This window comes from Diplotaxodon limnothrissa, linkage group LG15 (genome assembly GCF_057381915.1).
Source record: "Diplotaxodon limnothrissa isolate DT_005_m linkage group LG15, D_limnothrissa_male_GT1.1, whole genome shotgun sequence".
Lineage (NCBI taxonomy): Eukaryota > Metazoa > Chordata > Actinopteri > Cichliformes > Cichlidae > Diplotaxodon > Diplotaxodon limnothrissa.
The window spans coordinates 23,816,031-23,842,014 of NC_140610.1; the positions used below are offsets into that span (position 1 = coordinate 23,816,031).

Here is a 25,984-nt window from a genome sequence, read left to right on the forward strand (position 1 = left end):
ATTTTTCCCCCACTCCTGCCATTGTTTAGGGATGTGATGTAATAAGGCAGGCATCCCATTTTTACTTGCAGCGCCTCAGATTACCTGTGTCAGCAGGTCCTGGGGTTTCCCTCCCAGAGCGTGCGGGAGCTCCCGGCACCGTGTCGACAAGTTAAGGATGGCCGTGGCCGCCATGTGGGCCGCCTCCATGTCGTGGGTGTAGTCAAAGCTACTCTTACTGCAGGTGCTGCTGGCGCTGCTTCCACCTCCACCGCCTCCCCCTCCTCCTCCACCTCCTCCTCCTCCACAGCTCAGGCTGCTGCTGCTGCTGGGAGCGTAGCTGCTGGTCGTACTGCTGGCCGGGCTGGACGTCTTACAGTAGCGCTTAGCTGCAGGGGTGCACACAAGTATGGCTGATTTGTTAGGCTGATGCTGGCTTTTGGCCAAGCTGTTCAGCAGATGGGTTTTTTGCACGGGGTTTAAAATTGCAGAGAGATCCTCTAGCTTTTAAGAATATGCAATAAAAAAGACAGACTGGTGAGGGGAAAGAGTGAGAGAAACAGATTGAAATTTAAGGCTTTCTAGGATTAAGTGGGGAAACAATGAATTGACCAGAACAAGAATCCACTCCAAACTAAAATTCAAACAAGCTCAGTGCCTGAGATTGTTGAAGTTGTTCAACTTTTTTGGTCACTTTGCCAAAATCAGAGCTCGTAAATCAAGATAACATATCTTAAGACTGTTCCTGCCTCAGAACTGAATTGAAAATGCTTTGGACTGGATGTCTACATCTGATTTTTATTTGGAACAAATTCTAAGAACTGCAGCATTTCCTTCTTTGTGAGTAACATTTGCTAAAAAAAAGAAAGAATACAATGCCCAGCTGTCCCAGAAAATAACTGACCTTTTTTTTAAAAAGTAACTACTTACAATATTTGTATCTTCAGTATGTAAAAATGGACCCACAGGAACAATAAGCAAAGTATTTAGAGGCCATTTTTGGTCTGTTTAAAGGATTTGCTGCCAGATAGAAAACATATATGAACACCAGCCTTATGCGCTAAGTAGGGAGACATAGAGTCATTCAACATAAGACAGAGAAACAGATGTTTGGGCAAAGCCAGAGAAAGACGCTGCGTGGTGGTGAATCCGGCCTCGGCAGGCCGGAACGATGCTGATGGAGGGAAGAATGGTGGAAAGGAGGGAGGCAGGGAGGGAGTCGTGACAGAGGGGAGCTCAGACACCTCGTCTAAAAATCTCCCTCCTGCCTGCTTCTCACTAATGGCTCCCAGCCAAAGAAACAGGGCTCGCCTCCATTATCTCTCCTGTTTCACAATCCCTCCATCTGTACCTCCTCCCTCCCTCCATCCCTCCATCCTCTGCTCAGAGGAGGCAGGCTCTTAGCTTGGCATTTCCATAACTCTGCTCCAGCCATGTGGAGAGGCCGAAAACATCAGTGTTTTTAGCTCTATAACAAAGAGAAGACAAGCAGCACAGAGCATGTGTCGTTGTGCACGTTATAATGCTTTTAACATCGGATACAAAATGTTCTCCTCAGAACAGGAAAATGAATAGTAATCCCTAAGAGTGGGATCATCTGGAAGGATTCTTTTTCCTTTCAAACAAACAAAAAAAGGAATCACAATAAGCCTGACCATGGTTTTTACGGTGATTTTGAATTTACCTATAATAAATTTTTTAGACACATGGATCCATCATTAACTCAAATAAATATCTCCAATATTCTTCAAAAGGTAAGAAGAATGTCAGACCCCGTACAAACAAAAGACGCAAATCACCAATCAAAATATACGATAAATTGTTGTCACATGATCTAAATGTGGGACCGATGATTTGCAATTGTGTATGTTCATTCTTCTCACCGTCGAATCCCTTCGGGGAGGTGTCTCGTCCGTGGTGGTGGGACTTGGTCGTCAGACCTCTCTTTCCGTAGCTGCCGTGTTGGGCATCATAGCCGCCATAGTCATAGCTGGTCTTGGAGTATTTCTCCAGCTCCTTCGCCAAGTTGGATCGTGGCGTGCTGGTGGGAACATTGTTTTTGTAGCCATACTCAGGAATCTCCAGCTGCTTCACAAAACACATTGGTCTGAAAGGCAGCCAGAGGGTAAATAAGGCTGGGATCGAACTTCACTGCACCATTTAGCATCCCTACTTCGGATTAAAAAGTGGATTTTTTTTTATATTTGTTTTGTTTTTTCAAAGAACTAATAACAGTCTGTGTTATTTACCTTTACGCCAAAAAATTGGCTGCACCATTCAGCATCCCTAAAAAACTTCGAATGGTAATTAGTGGAAGAAGATGGTGAGTTTCTGTTTTGTGGAAGAATATTTAAGCCCAGCTTTTTATTTAGTTGCTAGCTGACATCCTTTCAGCTTTCAGTACATTCTGTTTAAAAAAGGCAACATATATTCCCAGATTGCCTTACAACTCAGAAATATACCAGGAAATTGTTAAACCATTTTGCATCATCAAATAGAAAACAATGAAGGTTTTCTTTGTTATGGAATATTTTGCAAGTCTCAAGCTTAAAGACACTATTAAGCTTGCCCCGATCATTTAAGGTGGTGCGAGATGCTCTCCATCAAAATAAGTGCAAACTTTTAGTAATAAAATTTTTTGTTTGTGTTTGCTAATTATTCACAGGATAGTTTTTGATTCCGGAATTCCCACCATATCTGAACTAGTCACACATGTGGTTGAATGTACAGTACTAGTGACCTGCACCTAGATATAATGAGGATTACTAGTTGTTCTGCATCCCCAGTTCCTTATGTTTGATATGATCTGGAGCTGTATGTGTGGGAATTTCATTGCACCATTCAACATCCCAGATATAAAAAACCCCAAAGAAAAAAAATGCTTCCATAACATACCATATTCAGAGTTCAGTGAGCAATTCGGCATCCCTTGCTAAGCTATCAGAATTCAAAATATGCTGCTTTACTGTACTGAAGTGGGCGGTACCTGAGGACACGGTCTGACGCCTGATTGGTCTTACTGCCGCTGTCAGTTGAGTGAGTCTTCTCGTGGACCTTCGCCATCTTCTCTGCAGCAGCGATGGGACAGCCGGACAGACTGAAGGATTAGGGAGGGGGAGACAGCACACGGCCTGGTTACACACTGTACCAACACACGCACACACACATGCAGCATCTGGCTCTCAATGAAGAGCGGTTCAGCTGTCAGTACCAGCAGTTCAAAATGAATTATGGATTTAAAAATGGCCTACTTTGTGTTGACTTTATGACTTGCTTTCCAGAAGACAAACTGGTTTATCAGTTGACTTTCTGTGTGACTTTTTTCTAAACAGGTATTGCTTAAATTTACAGACAGACATGTTTGTGACTCCTGCTTCTGTACATCAGCGGTCCCCAACCCCCGGGCCTCGGACCGGTACCGGTCCGTGAGTCGTTTGGTACCGGGCCGCGAGAGTTGAGGCTCAGGTGTGAAATGTATAGTTTTCAGGGTTTTTATCGGTTTTCAGAGTTTTGTTATCGTTTTTATCATTTACTCGGTTTTCCTTGGTCTTTTCACGTGTGTTATGAATAAATTTTCTTTTTTTCGGTACTGGTACTAGTTTTATTTTTGTTGTATTTATCCGCAACACCTTAAAGGCCGGTCCATGAAAATATTGTCGGGCATAAACCGGTCCGTGCCGCAAAAAAGGTTGGGGACCGCTGCTGTACATCACTCAAACTGCAAAATTCTAGGCTGAAAATGAAGCCAGTGCAAAACTGGCATTCAGCTAATGTCCACCTGAGGCTGGCTCAAAAAGTTAGTCACTAGTCCACTCCCACATCAATGTACAACTTCAGCCATGAAAGCAGAATGTTTACAGCTTCATATAAGAACAGGCCTCTTGCCTGTGGTTGTGCTGTTGGTACCTTTTAAATAAGCTGTAGTTTGGAAATGGCAAGAAAATAAATTGTCCTGTTTTATTGGGCTGTTATTTAGCACTAGCTATGACCGGGTATCTTTGTCTATGCATTCTTTGATGTCCTCGCTCCAAAAACATCAACATAGTGATGCCCAAAACAATAATGTGAGGCTAGTAAAAGTGGAGACTAGAAACTAAGTGAGGGTATGTAAATGACCAGGTGACAGCATTCTTGTATCTCTTTATTGTCCTCCCATTTCACATATTTACAAAACTGACTAAACAACTAATCATCAAAGATGATTAGCTGACAGAACAGCAGCACAGATTTGGCATATTTTTCCTTCACACATCACCGGCAAAACCTCTAACCTTGAACCATTTTAATGGAGATAGACAGAATATCAAAAATACAGAAAAAACATTCATAAAAGTTATGAATTGATTTGCATGCAAAGCTCCAAACCGAGCGTAACTGATGATCTTTCTTTTATCAACCAATTCAGACTCCCTCACAGCCTTAATGACGTGTTCCAAAACGGGCCTTTGTCTTTATTTCGTTGGTCACTCTATCTCATCCTCTTTAAAGTTTAAGATAAGATAAGATAACCTTTATTAGTCCCACACGTGGGAAATTTGTTTTGTTACAGTGTTTGTATCTGGATCTACTCCCATGACTCTTTATACAGCAACTGAATACTTGGTTGAATAAGTGACTAAATTAATAGTTCTTAGCAGATGCCTCTTTACTAACAACACACACACACACACGGAGTATTCTCCAGTTATTTGGGAGAGTTTGGTTATCTGTCCCACAAGACACTTCCACTTAACAAAACTGTCACTTCCCACCAACTCCCAGTGATAAGTGTTAAAAGGTAACACCTTCTCCGTTTTTAATCATTAAATTTGTTTTTCTTCCGTAACCAAGTGCAACCTCACAGGAAGCAGAAACACAAATCTAATCCTGCTCATCGGCCGCTGCAGTGATTGACTGATTGTGTGATAGATTAGATCACATTCATTAAGCAGCTGCTTTTGGTCTTCTGGGGAAAATAATTAAATGTCATCAACAATGATAAGTGAATTTCTTTAAAAACAAATTAAAATTGGAATAAACAGAAGAAAATTTTTGATGTCGGACGGAAAATCCTGTGTACTTCTGAGATGTACCAGTCATTAAAATGTGTGACTTGCTGACCCTCATGTGGCGCAAACAGGGGTAAAGGAGAAGCTGATTGGTTGGGGATGTGGCTTCTCCCTCCTGCCACTTTGGGCTTTTCCTAATTGCTTCATACCCACAGAGGCTATGAAACATCATTAGTACACACACACACACACGCACACACACACTCATTTTAAAGCATGGCAGGGCTACTGTGTGAGTAGTGTGTGACAGATCAGCACGGCAGTGCCTGCTACTGCTGCTGGTATGAAGGCGTTTCCATGGTGACTGCCAGACATGAAAGCTGGTGGCTAACAGTAGCTAAGCTAGCTAGCTAGTGCTTTGTTTCCTTTCCCAGTGGAGCTGTGCTACATAACACACCCTGCAGCCATGTCTGAGTGTGTATGTGTGTGTGTGAGTGTATTCTGTCTGCCAGCACACGTGTGCTGCTGTCTGTGGGCTCATTTGTAAGTGTCTGACTGTGTGTGTGTGTGTGTGTGTGTGTGTGTGTGTGTGTGTGTGTGTCAGGCTGTGTGCAAATGAAACAGTGTGTCATCTAAAGCTCTACGTATGTGTGAGCAAATCACTTTACATAATTCAAAAGTATGTATCTGTGTGTGTGTGTGCGTGCATATATGTGCTGCCTGCACTTCATGCTCTGCTCTGCCTGTTAAACAGCTGAACTGCTGATGTGATGCAGGTTCTCCTTCTCCAGTCCCTTCTCCACAATTCCACCTAAACGGGAATACATTACAACATTTTGCATGCTGTTGAAAGAAAATGTGACTTTTTTTGTGCCAGAGTTGAGTTAAAACCAAAACTGATTTTGCAAACTGTTCTTGTTTAGAGGAAAACTCCCACAGTGGCAGGTAAAACACAGAAACACTATTTATGATTTCACATTCTACGATGATTTTGAGCACTTATATTTCTGCAGTTTTAAGGACAAAGCAATACCCAACCAGAAGCATCCAGAAATGAGAACTGAAACCACCACGTCAAAAAGCTGCAGTTCCCCTAATGGCCACTTGAGGTTGCGCCCCAAAATTATTTCAATCCCCACAACCTCCCATGTTAAAATGTCAATGTTTACAGCCAGCTACAAATACTGGGTTTGTTCTTTCTAGCAGTTTTCTCCCTTTAAATCAACTCTACAAAGTTCGAATCTTTTAATGTTTTTTTACACTTAAAGTTTTGTCTTATTCTGGTTGTTTCTGCTCTGAGCGACAGGTAAGGACTCGCTCAACTGGACCTCATGATGATGGTTGTGCTATTAGTGCTTTCTGAAGCATTTATAACACATGACAAACAATATAACCCACTAACAATTAAATAATAAGAAACACTTCAAAAAGTTTGTGAGAGACTTTCTTTAATTTTAATAGTCTGCAACTGAAGATATCTGTGTGCACCTGATCAAGTCTGGAGTAATACTGAAAACTCCTGGTCAACAATATCATCATCATCATCATCATAACAGTAACCAAATGTAATCAAATGTAAATTCTGCTTTACTACAGTGGGGCAAAAAAGTATTTAGTCAGCCACCGATTGTGCAAGTTCCCCCACTTAAAATGAAGACAGAGGTCAGTAATTTGCACCAGAGGTACACTTCAACTGTGAGAGACAGAATGTGAAAAAAAAAATCCATGAATCCACATGGTAGGATTTGTAAAGAATTTATTCGTAAATTAGGGTGGAAAATAAGTATTTGGTCACCTCAAACAAGGAAAATCTCTGGCTCTCACAGACCTGTAACGTCTTCTGTAAGAAGCGTTTCTGTCCCCCACTCGTTACCTGTATGAATGGCACCTGTTTGAACTCATCATCTGTATAAAAGACACCTGTCCACAGCCTCAAACAGTCAGACTCCAAACTCTGCCATGGCCAAGACCAAAGAGCTTTCGAAGGACACCAGGAAAAGTATTGTAGACCTGCACCAGACTGGGAAGAGTGAATCTACAATAGGCAAGCAGCTTGGTGTGAAAAAATCAACTGTGGGAGCAATCATCAGAAAATGGAAGACATACAAGACCACTGATAATCTCCCTCAATCTGGGGCTCCACGCAAGATCTCATCCCGTGGGGTCAAAATGATCATGAGAACGGTGAGCAAAGATCCCAGAACCACACGGGGGGACCTGGTGAATGACCTGCAGAGAGCTGGGACCAAAGTAACAAAGGTCACCATCAGTAACACACTACAACGGCAGGGAATCAAATCCCACAGTGCCAGACGTGTTCCGCTGCTGAAGCCAGTGCATGTCCAGGCCCGTCTGAAGTTTGCCAGAGAGCACATGGATGATACAGCAGAGGATTGGGAGAATGTCATGTGGTCAGATGAAACCAAAGTAGAACTTTTTGGTATAAACTCAACTCGTCGTGTTTGGAGGAAGAACAATACTGAGTTGCATCCCAAGAACACCATACCTACTGTGAAGCATGGGGGTGGAAACATCATGCTATGGGGCTGTTTTTCTGCCAAGGGGACAGGACGACTGATCCGTGTTAAGGACAGAATGAATGGGGCCATGTATCGTGAGATTTTGAGCCAAAACCTCCTTCCATCAGTGAGAACTTTGAAGATGAAACGAGGCTGGGTCTTCCAACATGACAATGATCCAAAACACACCGCCCGGGCAACAAAGGAGTGGCTCCGTAAGAAGCATTTGAAAGTCCTGGAGTGGCCTAGCCAGTCTCCAGACCTCAACCCCATAGAAAATCTGTGGCGGGAGTTGAAAGTCCGTGTTGCTCGGCGACAGCCCCAAAACATCACTGCTCTCGAGAAGATCTGCATGGAGGAATGGGCCAAAATACCAGCTACTGTGTGTGCAAACCTGGTAAAGACCTATAGTAAACGTTTGACCTCTGTTATTGCCAACAAAGGTTATGTTACAAAGTATTGAGTTGTATTTTTGTTATTGACCAAATACTTATTTTCCACCCTGATTTACGAATAAATTCTTTACAAATCCTACCATGTGGATTCATGGATTTTTTTTTTCACATTCTGTCTCTCACAGTTGAAGTGTACCTCTGGTGCAAATTACTGACCTCTGTCATCATTTTAAGTGGGGGAACTTGCACAATCGGTGGCTGACTAAATACTTTTTTGCCCCACTGTAAATTTCCTGCATTATATTAAAATAAATAAAAAAATATTAAATTCTATATTCAGGTTTCTAAAATGGGCGAAAAAACCCTAAGCCAGGAATTTGTTATACTTATAAATACAATTTATTATAGCCCTTTGCTTTCTGACTGTAGCATCAAGACCAAGAATGTGCTCATTTCGTTATTTTGATTTGTAATTCATTCATTTTTATGTGTTTCATTTACTTTTTTCTATATTTTGGGCATACATGTTGCAAACAGAGTTAATAATCCGTTTAGGAGGTGTAATTCTGGACTGTACTGTACTAAAGTACTTATGTACTTTCTTCCATTCTTTATAAATAAAGTTGTTAATATTAAAGTCTAGAAGAAGAATTATAAGGACTCTGAGGACCAAGCTAGCAAATAACAAAGTCTCAGTTCAATTTTATTTATATAGCACCAAACAGTCAACAACAGCAATCCAACAGCTTGAAAGAGTCAGTAAAGCCCCAGATTAGCACTTTATAAACAAGTGGGTGATGTCACAGGAGCTCTGTCCTTCTTTTATATACAGTCTACAAGTGAAATTGAGCAGCAGTTTTTAATGCTGGACTTTTAACACATTTTTATTTTTCAAAACCTGAAATACTTATTTATAACTTGAGTTTCACTTGCACTCAGGCATTTAGGACTTTGATACTTCCATCCATCTGTTAGCTACATCTTCTTACCCTGTAGTGTGTTGTGTGGGTGGTGGAGCCAAACTCAGCTTATACTAGGAGAGGGGTGGGGTGACCCAGTCAATCAGAGAGCTATTTTTAATAACCACACAGACAACCAATCAGACTCACATTCACGCCTAGGGGTGATTTAGAGTTACCAGTCATCATAACTTCCAAGTTTTTGGACTATGTGAACCACACAGAGGGAACACTGAAGTTTACTTACATAGATTATGTTATCTATACTTTTTTCCTTCATACTGAGAAGTAAAGTTGCACATACTTGTGTTTTTATTCATTTACATACTTACTTTTTATAAGCAACGAACACTTCTGCAGAGGCAATTTAGTGTTGTGACTATTATTTAACTTATGCTGTGGTTAGACTTTGATTCTTAGTTTCCAGTATTTCTGTTAGGGTTTAGCTAACAGCAGGGGTCCATGACCAAACCCCCTGTAGCGATTAATGATGCCCAGTCTGTGGACTTGTTCAGAAATGCTGGTCAAATGCTGATAAAACCAATGTTTCTATAAGTGTGTGGTGTATGGGGCACAGAAATGTAATGTAAAAATTTATGTTTTTAACTTTCCACAGAATTAAGGCCATTCATATCATACCATTAACTATAAGTTACCAGTTCCTACTTAAATCCCTGTTTCTTCGTAAATGCTTCTTACATATTGCACACTAACAAATGATAATAATAAACAAAAATAAAAATGAGTAATACTTCATGTTATGAGTTTGCAGAATCCTTTCAGCCAAAGCAAACATATCAGAGTTTATGGAGTACAGGACCTAAGCATCAGCAAGTAGTTTGACTGGAGATGTGCTCCTGAAACCACACACACACTGACGATATCTGTACGATGGAGGTGTGGATCAGCTGATAGCGGCCCGGCGAAAGGCCACTCACTCACCTGCGATGCGAGTTCCTGTTGCTATTGACATGACCCCGTCCAGAGCAGCCAGGAGTAGGGCACTTTAAAACATTTTCATACATGGCAAGGACTTTGACAGAGAGGAAAAGGTGAGAAAGACAGCCAGGGTTAGGAGCAGACAGGAGAGTTAACGGGTGTTCAGCTCGACGGTTAGGCATGCACAGATTACAGCTGCACGACTGATGTGACAGTGGGCAAGAATTTCACAAAACGGGCATGAACGCTAAGACAAAGTGCGTCAACAGCAGGAAGTCGCCAGTTCTCCTCTTTGTTTCCCTTGTAGCCACCTCAGATTCAGCTGTGCTTCATGTTTTGCATCGGTTTAAGAAACATGCCTCCTCATGGGGCTTATTTTGTCACAAAAATCATTAAAGATTAAGGTAAATGTGCTGTGTTTTTTGCCTTTTTCCCCACGAACTTTCCTCTAAACTGCTCTCCGTTTGTAGTTATGATTGCCCCAAGTATTCCCTTCCTACTGAGGAAACACAGCTCTCATTTGCCTTTTGATCACTGCGGTCATGTCATGAAATTTCATGAGATGAGACTGTACTGGATGCAGTAGTTCGTCATGCACTGTTAAGGATGGCTGATGACTCCGCAGGAGGAAGAGGAATGTGTCTGGTAATAAATGAAGGTTTAAAATTCTGTTTCAGATCGTTTCTTTCAAATATGTATAATCTTCATATACAGTTTAAGTTTCTAGATATTGAAAAGCCCAGCAAGCTTTTACCTGTATGTCTGAATATCTTTCTGTATTGTCCATGCAGGTATTTCTTTTTGTCATTTTTACCTTGTTGCATACAGAAGATAAGCTATATGTAAAAAAGGATGTGAAGTCTCATTTGGAAGGCTGAATGTTTTTGCTGCCAATACATTTTTCTTTTTGTTTTATATACCAGACTGACTTACAACTCGAAAAATAGGCAGGATGATAAAGCGGGGCATGGTTTACAGAAGGGCTCACTTGTGATTGACAGATCAAATACGGTCCTCTCCCACCATGCCTGGTCTCAAAACAACACGATGCTAAAAGCCAAAATGTTCAGCGCAAGACTTCTGAACAGGCCTCGTTCACAGAGGACAAGAGACTGCTTGGCAACCACCTGGCAACCACCGTTCGCTAGGGACAAATGAGTATTCTGATTGGCTCAGTCGCTGTCAGTGGTTCCTGCTAGTCACTGTGAAATTGACTGCTGAGACCCAGTCATGCAGGCCTCGAAAATGTGTATTCCCCTATGACGAGTGGCTGGTCAAGATAGCTGGATGTTGCTGGGTGAATATTATTATTATATATTATTCATTTTTCTTTCCTTAGAGGTATATAGTGCCATACTGAAAACCTCCTTCTGATTGCTAATTTATCTGCAAGCCTTCCCCAACTAATCGCTAAATGTTGGGAAATTGTAAAAAACAAAACAAAAAAAAAAAACCAAACAAACTGTGATTAAAACTGGAAATAGAGAAAATTCACCTTCAGAGTAAAAGTTGCACATTGTGAAATGTGTTGATTTCAGCAGTAAGACATGAAATGGTCTTTGTCTCCAGTTTGCATCACACATTTTTGAGTTTCAGTTTCAGTTTTGAGTGTTTGCAGACTTGCCATCTTTCATTCAAACTGTGGGTGAATGTGGTACTCTGCAAATAGCCAAAGCAAGAAGGTTTTTGGTGCAGCACCTTCTTTGCATCCTTTTCACTTTGCTACAGCCAGCAAACTCCAGCATCCACTTCCCAAAAAGCTTTGGGAATATCTTTTTTTTCCTCCTAGTGACCGTTAGGTACTAGAGGGTCACTGACCGGTCTCTGGGCATGCATGACTGACGACTAACAAACTGCTGATGTCTTATCGATCTTTTGTACAGTCTATGTGTTCAATTGTTCCACCAGGGTGAATGAAGCCTCATCTAAACTAATGTAATGTTTTACCTGTGAGTTCAGTGAGCATGCTTCAAGCAGGCTTAGATGGTTGGAAGTAATTTCATGTAGGTCTTTTTTTGAGGTTTTTTAGTCAGCAGGTTGATCAAACTGATTCTTCATGCTGTTCACGTTACAACAGCGACACAGAAATCAAAACAAGACTTCAGGCAGACGCGATGAGGAGAATGAAAAGAAAGTAAAGCAGTTCACAAAATTGAACCAAAAAAAGAAAAATAATACTATTTCTGGTGCCACAGTAAACATGAGTATGAACAGAAGCAGCTTTGTGTCCACAACAGCACTACAGTATGTTTGCTTTAGATAATTAAGATACTTTAGTAGAGACTTCCTAACAGACAGAAGTGAAATTACATTAATATATATATATATATATATATATATATATATATATATAGATATATATATATATATATATAAAAATAAACATTTAAAGCGCAGTTGGTTTTGAAACTCAAAACCCTTGATAAAGTTTGGCAGCAATCAAGGTCTACCTTCTCAGTTGATCAAACATGTGTTAAACAAGCTCATTCGCGCATGATGATTAGACAAGACGTTCACAAGTTCTCGTGATCATAACAAAGTTAAAACCAGATTATCTAGCACGTCCAACACGACAGAACACAAATGCAGACTCATGCAGGACAGATGCATGATGGTGAACAGCCAACACTGCCAGCACTGTCCGACTTTAACTGTGATACAATCCATCTAACAAGTCATTTGAAGTCAGCATTTATTCCTTAAATCTCCTCAAATTGGAAGTACAACTAAACAAAAACAGTTCTGACCAGTAAATTATTTCCATTTGGTCCCAAAGACAAATTTTGGGGGTAGATGTCTGATGTGAAATGTTTTTTGTGCTCTCAGTCTTATATAACTCTCAGAGGCAGAAATGATCTGACTGCATGAGTAAAACCTCAAAGTGCGCAGCTAAATAAACACGATTCAGCTCACTCGTTAATGTAACACAACAGAAAAAAGAGGTTTGTGACACTGAAGTGCAGCTCCCTTTATCGCCAACTTTGTAGTCATTTCAAGCATCAAACAAACTAGAACTCATTATCCATGTTGTATTACAAATATGTGGCAGTGAATAGCAGACGCAAGTTATTATGGGATAACCGTTGGTCACTGTTGACGCCTCAGTGGTTCATTTTAGACTAGAAAAATATTGTAACTACATCTTAACACAGAAGGATGACAAATTACAGATTTATGTAGTGCTTACATGTGGTTATTTATACATTTATACACATTAATTTAGAAATACTACAGAATATTTATTCATTAATAACTGTGTTTATTATTCTGGAGAACCCTTTTCTGCAGATAGCTTGTGTTTAGTGAATCTTATTGTCTACGGTTACCGGAGTTGCTGACCTCTCCTGTCATCATGTGTGTAGTTCATCCTCTTATGAGCCAAAGTGTGACTAATATCATCAGATTAATTACTTGGGACTCCATTGTATGTTAAGACACCTCTCTGGAAAACGGTGAGATGTCTTTGTGAAGTTGAAAAGAAGTCCAACTGCCTTAAAGTCCAGGTTTAAGACCACTGTGGCCTGGATGATGAGCATCTACACAGACATTTGAGGTTATGACGATATTTCAGTGCTTCTGATGTAGCCAAGAATGTTTTGATCAGATTTCAGGATTTTAAGGAAAACCTTCTTTTTATAGAGCAGAGCATTAAAAACGTACTGCATAAAAGTACCTTTTATTATTCAGGCCACGGTTTGGAGATTCAGCAAACGTGTCCTTGTCATCTGATGTTTTACTCAACCAATAAGGTGATTCCTGCCTCCAGAGCGCTTTGAGAAATGTCTGCACATATAAAACTGCCACCCCCACCAAAAGACTGAAATACCGCTCTGGGTGAAATGACTTGTCAGAGTGCTACTGAGTTTGTGTTGTCAATGCAGCACAACATGCAAACAGAGGGACCTACTCTCAGGTGGGACACGATCTTTGTGGGGACACCCAGAAAGGCTGCGGTGATGCGGGTACAGCCCCGTCACATGACCGGTTCCGTCACAGCCTGGAGTCGGACACTTGCTCTCCTTCTTCTCTCCCCTGGAAGAGTCTGTGAAGACAAGGGGCAGCGAAAATTAGACGGAGGTGGAGTTGAGTCAACAGGTAATCGGCGTCCAAGTGTCGGAGCAGTTTTTGGCCATGAAAGGACTGAACACGGACCGTATATGGCTCATGGATTTGGCCAGTAGCCTGGTTCTTAAAAACCACCCACAACTCAGATTTGTTTAGCAAGGCAAACACTGTAGGTGTGATATTGGATCCACTGATGGCTGTTTCATTTGGTTCAAGAAACAATTGATCAATCAGAGCTTATCATGCCGAATTAAGCATCATCCTCCTACATAGATAACTCATTACCTCAGCTAGCAAGCACGGATGAGATTCACTTGGGTGTGCATGCTGCAAATCACTGACAAGTCGGGACAAACAGAACAAAATAGGCCCCCTCCCAACAAGAAACCACAATATCAGGCTGAATAGGTGAAGCTGTCCTTGCACAGATGCAGACATCATAATAAAAGCCTTCCTTTGGACTAATAACAGCTTCTTATGGGTTAACAAAGACTCTCTCTGTGCTAATGAAACAGTCTGAAGCCCATCTGAGTCTGTAGTGAGGACGATAACCGCACAGTGCCGACTCCCTACCAGTGGTAGTGGGGTTGTATATGAGTGGATTTGGAGAAATAGGCCGCAGATAGCGTCCCACAGATGAGATTTGCTCTTCTAACGGGCCGTGCAGATTGCCATTACTCATGCCTGACAAGCTGGCCGTCTGATGTTCCCACACCGGCCTATTTTAACAACATAAGCTGCTGTCAGTGGAAAACCATGCATCTGCAAAATAAAAAAAACCCCAAATTGTGTATAGCCCTGAATGCAGAAAATGAGTGCCCATTACCTCGTCTGCAGCCATGTACAACATTTCTGAAATAACACAGCCGGATTTTAACCAAGCCCAGAGGTCAGAAAACTCATTCAGTCCAGCAGTGTCCGTAAAAATGCTCAAATCAGGGAGGAAAAGACATTAAAGTTACTTTTATGTATTATTTTTTTCCTGCTGCAGCACTAATAGCCCCTGGCTGCTGCTGTACTGAGGGTTTCAATAAGTCAGACAGACAAGATAAACTCCCTCTCTGCTGACCCGGGGTCAACATTTTTGAGTTAAATATGGCTATGATTAAATATGATGTGAAAAGGTGATGGGAAACTGGCAGAATTTAAAGAGAAGCATGATTATTTGACAACTTTGTGAATATAGTAATAGGTTAGAAGAAGCAGGAATGCAAGCAATATCTATTTCTCAGACAGGAGCTACAAAGTGCTTACACACATACACGGCATATAAGCTTACTGTAGGACAAAGAGCAAAACAGCAATTTTACAAAAGTAAAAGAGGAAACATGGAAGTAAAACCACTACATAATGAATCCTGTTCATTACCATCACATTTAACCTTTACTGCTGAATTAAAGGCACATTTCTTTTAGGAAGTTTATTTTGATCAGATGCAGCGTGATCGTGTCGAGCTACAGAGGGCTGACTGAACTAAATTCGTTTCTCAGTGTCCAGGCTTTTGTGGTAAAAATAGTCCTGGCATGAAAAACCAGATGCAGGACCGTGTGAATGAAGAAAAGACTCCTCGTGGACATGAAGGAACGTTTCCAATTTAAACATGTTACGCAACATCTTACACTGGAAGTCGAAACAGCAATGACGCCTAAAAGATCCTTAAGTTGGCTCCAAACTACTTAACAGACCTGACACATGGAACATGGAAAATCGACATATGCTACAGTATAATTTTCCAAGTTTGCAGAGTGTAGATCGATAATAACACAGACAGGGTCAGTGTGTGGGTTTTTCCTTGCCTACCTTTAGGGTAGTACGCCCTCTTCAACCCATCCTGCTGCATCCTGGACCTGCGCTCCTCTGCAGCGCTACTCAGCCTTGGGCTGTGCTCGCCGTGGCCGCGATGATGATGGTGGTGGTGATCCCGACGGGGCATCGCGTGCTCCGAGGCCATCCGGTCCCTCATGACCTTTGCCCTCTCCGATTCCAGTGCGATGGCCTTCTCCAGCAGCGACAGGTTTCCCTTGGCCATGTCGAAGGTCTCGTCCGAGCGGTCGGAGGCCACAGATGTGGTGTCCTCGTCGCCCTCCTGGCTGCAGCTGGTCGGGTAGCCTCGGGACGCCGGGCTCAGCTGCTCCTCCAGCTTCATTAAGTTCACCATGTCGGAGTAGCTGCGCTCCAGAGACCGGGGCTCGTCTTGTGCACCCTGCTGGCAGCTGTCATACCTGAATGTTTGAAGTCAAGATGCGAATATGTGGAAAGGTTATCAAAAGGATGTTTTATATTTCCTAACTTATTCAACTAAATGAACTTGAATGAAGGGTCACAATTTTGCCAGTTCAGCTGTATTCTACAAAAAAGTTTATTACAGTTTTGATTTATTAAAAAAACTTTCTGAAATAATTTAGGAACTGTTGTTGTTGGAGCTACCTTGAAGTTTAAGAAGCAAGGCTACCTATACAATGTATGCTCAACAGTCAAAGTAAAAAATGTTATCAAATATTAAAAAGGATAAAGTTATGTTTTAAAAGTAGATCCTGCAACCTTACAAATGAAACCTGTAATTGAATGTTTAATAATTATAAAAATGTAATACTTAATAGGTTTGTGAAAGTACATTTTCACATTTAAAAAGGACTAATATAAAGATAAATCAAAGGTCTTCTGACCGTGCCCACAAAAAACTGATTAAGATGTCTGACCTCCCCTTCAAGGCTGTCTCTTTGTGCACCTCTGGACCATGCAGAGCATTATATTCAGAATGAGCACCTGCAGATGCACGTTTCATACTTCACTGTCTGACTTCTGTATCACCTTGAGTTTTATTTTGCAGATCATCATTATAAATGAGAGCCGGTGTGAGGCTATAGCTCAGAATGCAAACAACGATTTTCATTTTTCAGTATAGCATAGTCTGAAATTTTGGAGGAGTAGTGCTTTAGTTTGCTTTATCCTACACACCCAAAACCCAAGCTACCCACAAGCTCCCTGTGGTTTGTCCTTTGCATCATAATGGAATTAAACTTAAAAGTTCGCATTTAGAGTCAGTGGAGGACAAGCAGCATGACAGCTGCAAGGGCAAAGAATTAAAGGAATACAGGAAGAGATCCAGAAATGCACAGGAGGACAGCCTTCAAGGGGGAGACAGGCCAAACTGAAAACAAAACATTTTTTCCATTGCACTGTTTATGCAAATCCTCACACTTCATGCATTACTGATAGTAAATGGTTAATAAACTGGTTCTTTTATGGCGTTTTTCTACTGTGAGCACTCAGAGCACTTTATGCAACTTGCCTCATTCACCCAGTGATGGAAGCACTTTTATCTATGCTTTCTTTGCTAGTGATATCTCTGTCCCGCCATTCATGAACAGAAACACGCATCAGAAGGACTACAAGTTTTAGTTTGCCGTTGGCTATGGAAGAAAAGAAGAGTGCCCTCTACCCTTTCCATGCGTGCATGCTTGCATAAGAACTACTGCGTTACTGCTGTATTAAGTACCATCAGTACCATCTATGTAGTTTTGAAAAGCTACCTACTATGTTTTTCCTCGTTTACTTGTAGATGCTCATGTTAAACATGACCAAAGGTTTCAATAATGAGGTCAACATATTTCAAAGGCAGACAGAGGTAATGCGCATATTATTTTAATCTTAAAATCATATCTGTGAACTCTTAAGAGATTATCTACCTGTTCAGGTGGTGCACCCCCTGGTGGTCTGCTGGATTTTGGAGTTGGTGGTGGAGAACGTGGTGGACAGGACGATCAGACGGCTGAGTCTCACTCAGCTTCCGGGCCAGATCAAAGCACTGATTCCTCAGACACTCTAGGCTACTGAGACACACCTCCTCCTCGCTCTCCTCAGTCTGACCCCTGACTCCCATGCCGGGCCGCCCGTTTGTATGGCTGCCGTCGTTCACCATGGTGTCTTCGGGGTAGCCGTCTTCAGGCAGCATGGCGCCGTGACCCTGCGCCAGAAGCTTCAGGGAGTCCACCGTCTCCCTGACCACGTCGCTGTCCAAGTCCACGCTCAGCTCACCCTTCCTCTCGCCCTGCTCACTGCCGTCGTCCTCTTCGTCATCGTCGTCTTCCCCGGCGCTGTTGGAGGAGTTGCTGTTCATCTCGGACTCGGTCATGGCCTGGTAGGCAGCATCCTCGGCGATCTTGCCAAGGTTGAGAAGTGACTTGGCAACCAGCTCGTCGTAGTTCTCGTACTCCTCTCCGGTCCCGTTACCGGCGCTGATGGTACAGCTGTTGTTGTTGTTGTCGTCCTTCTGAATTGGAATGAGCTTTGATTGTCCACCGGGTTTGTAGTGGTTCTCTGCAATCAGGAAAGCAAGAAACAAATCCCTTTGTCTTGATACTGTTCAGGAATCTCACAATGCAGCCAAGAAACGTTTCCCGCAATAACCCACGCTATACGCAACATAAACAGCAGGTAATTTGTGAAAAATGTGAGGGAAAGTGATTTGTTTTGCAGGTAACACAACTATCAGTCCATTTATAGAATCAAAATCCTGCAGATGAAGTGGAAATGAAACCCTTATCCTCTAATCATGTCAGCAGTGCTGATGAACTCTTTTTTTCCCCCTGTTATATTCTCGCCTGTATTATCTTCATCCCTCCCAATTATGATCCACTGTTTACTCACAAAAAACATACAACCCAGAGCGGTGCGCGGCAGTGTCGCTCTCTCCGATAAGCCTCGCTGTTGATTTTGGGGACAGAGGCGGCGAATGAGAGCAGAGAAATTGAAAAGGGAGGCGTGTGAGGTGCTCCGATTCAGGAGCCATAAATATCCTCAGGAGGAGAAACCGAGGCAGAGCACATGTGACACGTCCGCCGAGACGAGGAGGCAAACGAGGAGGGGAGGGAGGGAGTTAATAACTCAGCAGAGCTCCTCTCCCATTTATTCGTGAGGCACTGTCAGAAGCGATTGAGGACACGGGGGGTGTTTGGGGGGAGAGAAGGAAGCGAGGTGGGAGGGAGAGCGCAGAGCATCTGGTCTACCAAACCCTCCTCAGCAGCACTCATCACTTAGTCCTCTCCTTCTGCAAACCGCATGCAAAAGTGGACATCAGCGCGACACAGAACAAGACCTGAATATCTGCGACATTGCTGCGTTTATCCATCTGTTAATTCGACAGCTTTTTGGCATCTTTACGTGTTGTAGGTTGGAAAAGTTCCACGAATCTGCACAAACACGGTGGCCCCGTCACGGATCGAGCTGCAGTGCTCGCAGAATATCTGGCACACAACACTGAAGGCATGTCCCGGCCAGAAGCACCGGTTTCATGAAAAGTGCAACAACAACAAATGTTTACAGCATTTGTTTAGCAAGCCCATGTGTTCTTTCTGTTGCTTTGTTCTAAGCTTAGTTATAATGTTGAGCCTGTCTTTTCCTTCCATGTGCTCTCTGGGTTTTTCTACCTTTTTTTTAACTTACTTCCTGTTTTATTTTAAAGGTTCTCCTTCTTTGCCTTCTCCTTTGTTCCTTCTCCTATAATCATTATAATCTTGACTTCACCTGTGTCTTACTGTCTTTCACTCCCCTGTATGTGTCTTTAGTGTGCAGCTTGTCAGTCTTTGTCTACTCGACATCTGAATCAGTTCTTGCAGTTTTTGATTAATACAAAAAGTTGCTCTTCCCCTAACTGCAAATTTTTATTCTTTTGTCTTTTAATTTCTTTTATCTGCATTGTCTCGTTTTGCTTGTTTTACACCAAGGCCTTTTGTATGCTATGTAAAGCAATTTGAATTTCCCTGTTGTTGAAATGTGCTATACTGATAAACCATGCATCAGCAGTGGTTCAGTTATTCACTACAGTACTTTTTCATTTAACCACCTGCCACTCCACCTTGATTTTCAGTTCACTTTATGAATTTAACTGCTAGCATGACACTGTTGTACATTCCTTTTTTAAAAATGACTCAAGTGTTGATTATTCTCCAACCCTATTTCCAAAGGTGTAAGGACGAAGTGTTAAAATAAAGAGAGAAAGTCGTGATTTGAAAATCATTTAAGTCCTATATTTAATTGAAAAGAGCACAAGGACAACCCATCAGCTGTTGAATGTGAAAAAGTTCACAGCGTTTTTACAAATATAAACTCATTTTGTCATTTTGAAACAGGCAATGTGTTTTATAGAGGTTGGAACAAAGGACTGGAAAAGCTGTGTAATACTAAAAGGATTTTAGTATTACACAGGATTTTTGAGTTTGGGATTTTGAATTCTTTTTGTGTTTTTATGATCAGTTTGGTTCTTGACTTTCATGTATTTTTGAATTTTTATTTGTATTTGAGTTTAACTATTCCTCAAGGTTTGATTTCTCTCTTTTACTAGTCTCGACAGTTTCCTAGGTGTTATTTATAATTTGTGGATTTTGTACGTTTTCTGTGTGTTAGGTGTTTGTGTTAGTTATAGACTTTCTCCTTGAGTATTCTTCTCTCCTCCTCTGTGTCTTCCCACTTCTCTGATTACCCTTAGAGTCTATATAGACATGTCTACACTCTGTTGGTTGTCTGTTTGTTCCGTGATCTAGTCTTTGTCCACATTTGCTATTCATGGATTTAAGCCTGTGGACTTTTGTGGACTTTTGCATTCAACCTAAAAAAATTCACTTTTAGTTATTTTAACTGTGTCCTGTATTGTGTCCTGTACTATTACCTGAAATTTTAACAAATTCTCTAGAATTTTGGAAATTTTATCACATAATGTACTCAAGGCTTTTAAAAGATTCAGAGGATCAAAAATCACTGTGTGGCAATGCTGTAGTTTTTGAATGGCCGTGACCTTCAGACCATTTGGCAGTTAGGCAGTCTCGACCCGTCACTAAATGGAAACATTTGGCAGATTGTGAAATGAAAAACACAACAATGAAGGCCTCAAACTGATGAACAGCTGAAGTCATACATTAGGCTACGTGGCTGCTGAAACAATAAAGTCTTCTTCCTGATTGAAGCTCCAGATCCTGAAAAGCAACTCGTTTAATCTGCATGAACCAAAGCAAAACTATGACGTGGCTCGTGTCCTTCATCTTTTTCTCATCCAAGCAACTAAAGTAACAAACCGCACACTCACCCTGTTGACGACGCTGCTCTTCCTCTTCCTCTTCTTCCTCGTCTTCCTCTCCCTCATCATCTTGCTCCTCCTCGTCATAGCCGTCTTCCTCCTCTTCCTCATCCATCCCGTCTTCCTCTTCCTCCACCTGCTCACCCTCCATTGCTGTATCTGTTCTCTCCACCTCTATCTCCTCTTCTTCCTCTTCCTCCTCCTCTTCTTCTCCCTGCTCCTCGTTGTCCTCCGAGAACTCGTCTTCCACCTCGCCATCTTCTTCTTCTTCATCTCCTTCCCTCTCCCCTTCATCCTCCTCCTCGTCCTCTTCAACTACCTCCCCTTGCTCCTTCCCCTCCTGCCCCACCTCCATGGCTTCGTTCCCATAGCTGCCATAGCTGCCAGCATCCTCCTCCAACTCACCCGGGCAGGAGGTGAGGAAGGGCCTCCTCTTGGCAGCCGGTTCCAGCGGTTGTTTTTCCAGAGCCTTCCTCTTCTTGGCCAGCGGGCAGCCGTAGATGCTGAGATGGGACAGAGGGCACACACATGATCAGTAACCATCTTTGCTCTCCTATTTACTCTTCGATCGTTTGCCCTTTTGCTGCAAACTGCAACAGATTCAGAGGATAAATAAGTTTAAAAACAGCCAAATCTGACAAACACATTTGATCCTGCTGAGCCAGAACACATACCGGCACTTAGCCATAATCAGCTCAGTTTGGCCAGAGAGAGCGCTCGTATTTGGCCTCTCATACCAATGAAGCAGGTAAACTTCCAAATTTACCATGAAATATGAATCCAGAAGAGTAATACCGATCATACTGTAAATGAAGGGGACGGGGTGCAGGAGGCAGGTGTGTTATTTATAATTAATACCACCTGATTTCCTCTTAGAGAAATTTAAGAGTAATTCTTAACATTCTTGTTTGTGCCTCTTGCCTTTTTGTCAGAAGCGTTTGTTTTACAAGTATGACCTCTGTCTGACTTAACCCTTGTGTGGTGTTCGTATTTTTGTTACTCAGCCAGTGTTCATGGGTCTGGTGGACCCGCTAGAGTTTTGGCTTTCCAAATTAACACTATCAAACAATTTTATGTTAAATTACTCAACAGATGTTTACTTCATCCCAATTACAAGACATATGAACAGCAAACATGGTTAATTTTTTCCCTTTACCTTTGTTAGATCACATTTATGAATTAATGTGCTTCTCGTTTTTCTTTTATATAAAATGTTATAAATAAATCAGTTATAATCAAGTGGAGTGAGTGGAAAGACACAACACATTTACACGTGAAAAAATAATTAATTGTTTAATTTTTCTTTTGAAAAAAACTGAACACGGGTCTCACAGACCCGAACACCATACAAGGGTTAAAGACAGTTTAACTGTGCACATAAGATGTTTACAAGTATAACAGGCAAAACCCAACTATATTTATGTGCTTCCTCAAAATCAAAAGCTTTTGACCATATTAATTATTGTAAATTATTGACTAAGTTACAAGAGCACGGGCTCATATCTGGAAAGGATGTTAAATATTACTGGTATCCTTATCAAACTCTGTAAGTCCAGGGTGGCAGGAGTAAAAAGCAGGGTTTGAAAAGGTGGGACCTTGTTCTGTTCAGTTGGTATGATGAACTTTCTAAAACATTAAAGAAGCAGAACACTGAATGTATGAATGCAGAGAGCATTATTAATCATATGATGCATGCTGATCATTTGTCTCCTTATAGTGGCAGCTGCAGCAGCTGCTCAAGTTGTGGATGTCGACGTGTGATACTGAGTTCAAATCTAAGCGTCCCGTAATATTGATCGCTTTGACCACATTGTTCCCTCATTCTGTTTCAATATCAAGTTTTAAATGTGGTAACTAAAGTCAGATATTAAAGTCACATGATCAGGAATGTTCTGTTACATATGTGTAGCATATAGCTTGATGCACAAGCTTCAAAGATGGGCAAGTGCAACTCAGATACCTGTGATGAGTAATGTTCCTACCTTTCACACTGTGCTGAGAAACTTTAGGTATAAATTTATGTCTCAATTAATTCCTTTTTATAATGTGCTTCTAAACAAAACAGAAACATTCCTCTAGCATCTCAAAAAAACAGGAACCACTGCTTACTTGTGCTGTTGTTACTGATGATTGCTGTTTTGTCTTTTGGATTGAAATTGATTATACGTAGGGCTGGGCTATATCATACCGTTCACGGTAATACCGGTGTAATTTTGGGCAACGATAGGAAAATGAAATATCACGATAGAATATGGGTAAAACGCGCATGTGCAGTGCCTTTGTTTACATACACACATGCGCGGCGATGCAGAATGAGAAGAGCGTAAGCGGATCGTTGATTGAAACGGATGAACCAGAATTGGTTTGTAAAAAAGCTGCAACTTCAGTGGTGTGGAACTGGTTTAGCTTTCGTCCGTCAGATACACAACAAAGCACTATTTTTGGTAGAGCATGCTAGCGGGCCGTCGTTATTACCGTGTTGTTTGGAAAATACGGCACACTTAAAAATCAATCCTTTGATTCTTCTGAAAATCGACAGTGCCCCTTATAATCCGTGTGCCTCATGTATGAATTCTGGTTGTGTTTACTGACCTCGAAACGATTGCGTGGCGCTCGAAAATCTGTCAAATGTTTCAGTACGACTTTGCTAAGCTACGAAGCCGCACTGCTTGATGGATTGTCAGCACATTACGGCTACCGTAGGCAGGAGCCTGGCGGAGTGATACGTACTGTGCTTCAACATAATATTACCGTATTGTGCGTGTATAACCTCTTTTTAAGTTTTGTGGATATTAAACATGGTTATGCTGAGGATATGTCGGCCAATTTCCACTGGAAATGCCTTTTGGTTAAACTGTCAGCAAGGAATTTGCACTGTTACGTTTTTATATAACTTTAATGCACATAAAAAAAAGCTGCTTGTTTAAGTGAAAATACATTGATGAGGGTTTTTTTGCACTAATAAAGTTGTGGAGTTGTAAAGTATTTTGTCTAGTGTCAATTATATCGTCAGTTATCGCAAATTTTCAAATGTATATCGTGATAAATATTTTTGGTCATATCGCCCTGCTCTAATTATACGTCTACTGTAAAGTTTCGTCCGCTTTATGCGTCTTGCATTTGGATCCTTCCTCCTCTCTCTGAAATCTGTGATGGAGGCTTTTCACACATTTCTGCTCCCGTGAGATAACATATGACTGAATGAATGAGTTCTTTGTGTTTTGGCCTTGAAGAGTTGCTGTCTGCAATAGCACACACCTCCTTCATCCCCTTCCTGACAATACACTGCGTTGGTTTTTGTTGTGAACCTCTCCACAGACAAATTATACATGCGTGTACAGTAGGCATGAACACATCCGCACAGTATTTAGGAAAAGCTATTATCACAAAAAGTTATTATACTGTCGATAACAAGTGAGCGCAAACAAAAACATTCAAAAAAAGTAGAAAACAATTTTAATAAAATGTTTAGTGTTTGTTAGTAAGGTGAACAGCACGAGGAGTCTTCAGGTGAATGTTTTAACACACTGAGCAACATACCAACATTTACTTCGTTCCAAGACCTTTTCAAAGGATATAGTATTAAAATATATATATAAATATATGCTGTTAAAAACGTATTGCCATCTCACTCATTTTACCAAATCTTCCCCACATGTCACATTACAGTGTGAAGTCAGATTTTCCCTGAAAACTGTTTCTTTTTAGCTCAAACAAGCAGAGAAACCAAGAGTGTGATGTGTGCAGACATTGTGAGGGTCATGAGTGTGAATGGCTTTGTGTGCACCAGGTTCAAAGGTCAAAGAGCTGTGACTCCCACTGCTGTGTGCTCATGTGTTAAGACACTGGAGTGGATTTCCTCTCGCTGAGGCCCAGAATCTGCTGCGAGAAAAAAAAAACCCAAACAAAGCTTATTCAAGCGGGGCCTCAATTACGCAAATCCCATAATAGTCATTAACTGTTGGGAAAATTCTGCTTTAATTGCTCCAAAACAGTGAGCACAATTATACACGGCTTTAATGTGGATTTTAGGAAATCAATTAGTCCATTTCCATATGAAAGAGCTTATTTTATGTTTGGAGGGCGAGATGGAGGAGGTGGCTGTGTCTTTCTGACAAAAACCGCTGCGTGTTTTTTGCACAAACCTGCACAAAAGACTTTCTTCTTTTAATTTCACCGGCTCAACAACAATGTAGGAAAGTGCCTATTGGCGTTGGTCTATATTACTGAACTCACTGCTAAATCATTGCCCATGAAGAAACCGTCCCAGGAATTTTCTGAGATCATTCTGAAACCTTCCTAAAGCAGTAAAGTGCAAGCAGCTCATTAAGAGAGTTTCTTAACCTAGAAAGAACACATCTGTAGTGTTCCTGTGATCCCTCTGCATTTTCCAAAGGGATGATTTGAATTTAGAATTTAGAATTTAGGTTTTGTTGCTACCGAAGCCAAAAAATCCCAGTTTGAGAAATGAGGGATCGTGCGTGGGTGATGCAAACAAGCAGCAACTGCTACAACAACAAAAATCTACCCCTCCTTAAGCATATTTATCTCCCTAATGATAAAAATAACAACAATAAATGTGACATTTCATATCTTCTTCCTCTACTTGGCAGTTCCCTTTAGAGTTCACCACAGACCCCTAAAGAAAGCGGCAACCCAGCCACAGCGGGCAACAAGCCGCTTCCCAAGCCGGGATAAATGGTGAGGGTCAGGTAGGGAAGGGCAGCTGAGCAACATGCGAATCACAAAGAAAGAATCAAAGAATGACGCTAAATATGTGTAACATTTATTATATTCAGGCAAAGTATCTAAAACAGTTTTTAATTTTTAACCTTTCTTGATTGAAATGGTTCAAAACCCAGGTGCTAGGCTTTTCACTGTACTGTCAAAAAATAGGTATAGTAAAAGTCCATTTTTGGCCCTACAGATACAAACACACAAACTCTGTAGGGCTAAATATTGGCCCTCAAGTTACTATATGAACCTTTTTTGAGGGTCAAGTAACTAAATATGTACTCTATGTAGTAAAAGGTACATAGATCCTAGATTTTAGAGTGATACATTTAAA

General features: G+C 41.4%; 1 protein-coding gene across 5 annotated transcripts in view; it reads right to left on the minus strand.

The window, feature by feature from the left end:
• Positions 1 to 25,984, minus strand: part of LOC146617566 (myelin transcription factor 1-like protein) — a 65,731-nt gene that overhangs the window by 19,588 nt on the left and 20,159 nt on the right. Inside the window, exons 4-12 of one of the 5 annotated variants that reach the window (XM_085372009.1) lie at positions 21,322 to 21,419; positions 20,864 to 21,240; positions 17,551 to 18,114; positions 15,645 to 16,032; positions 13,687 to 13,821; positions 9,783 to 9,873; positions 2,966 to 3,076; positions 1,863 to 2,086; positions 85 to 368 (exon numbers count right to left, since the gene is read on the minus strand). In XM_085372009.1, coding sequence (XP_085228135.1) covers positions 85 to 368; positions 1,863 to 2,086; positions 2,966 to 3,076; positions 9,783 to 9,873; positions 13,687 to 13,821; positions 15,645 to 16,032; positions 17,551 to 18,114; positions 20,864 to 21,240; positions 21,322 to 21,419 — 2,272 coding nt within the window. Of the gene's footprint in view, positions 1 to 84; positions 393 to 1,862; positions 2,087 to 2,965; positions 3,077 to 9,782; positions 9,874 to 13,686; positions 13,822 to 15,644; positions 16,067 to 16,802; positions 16,815 to 17,533; positions 18,165 to 20,511; positions 20,532 to 20,863; positions 21,420 to 25,984 lie in introns of all 5 variants that reach the window. The other 4 variants (XM_085372008.1, XM_085372006.1, XM_085372005.1 and 1 more) reach the window with 4 other exon arrangements.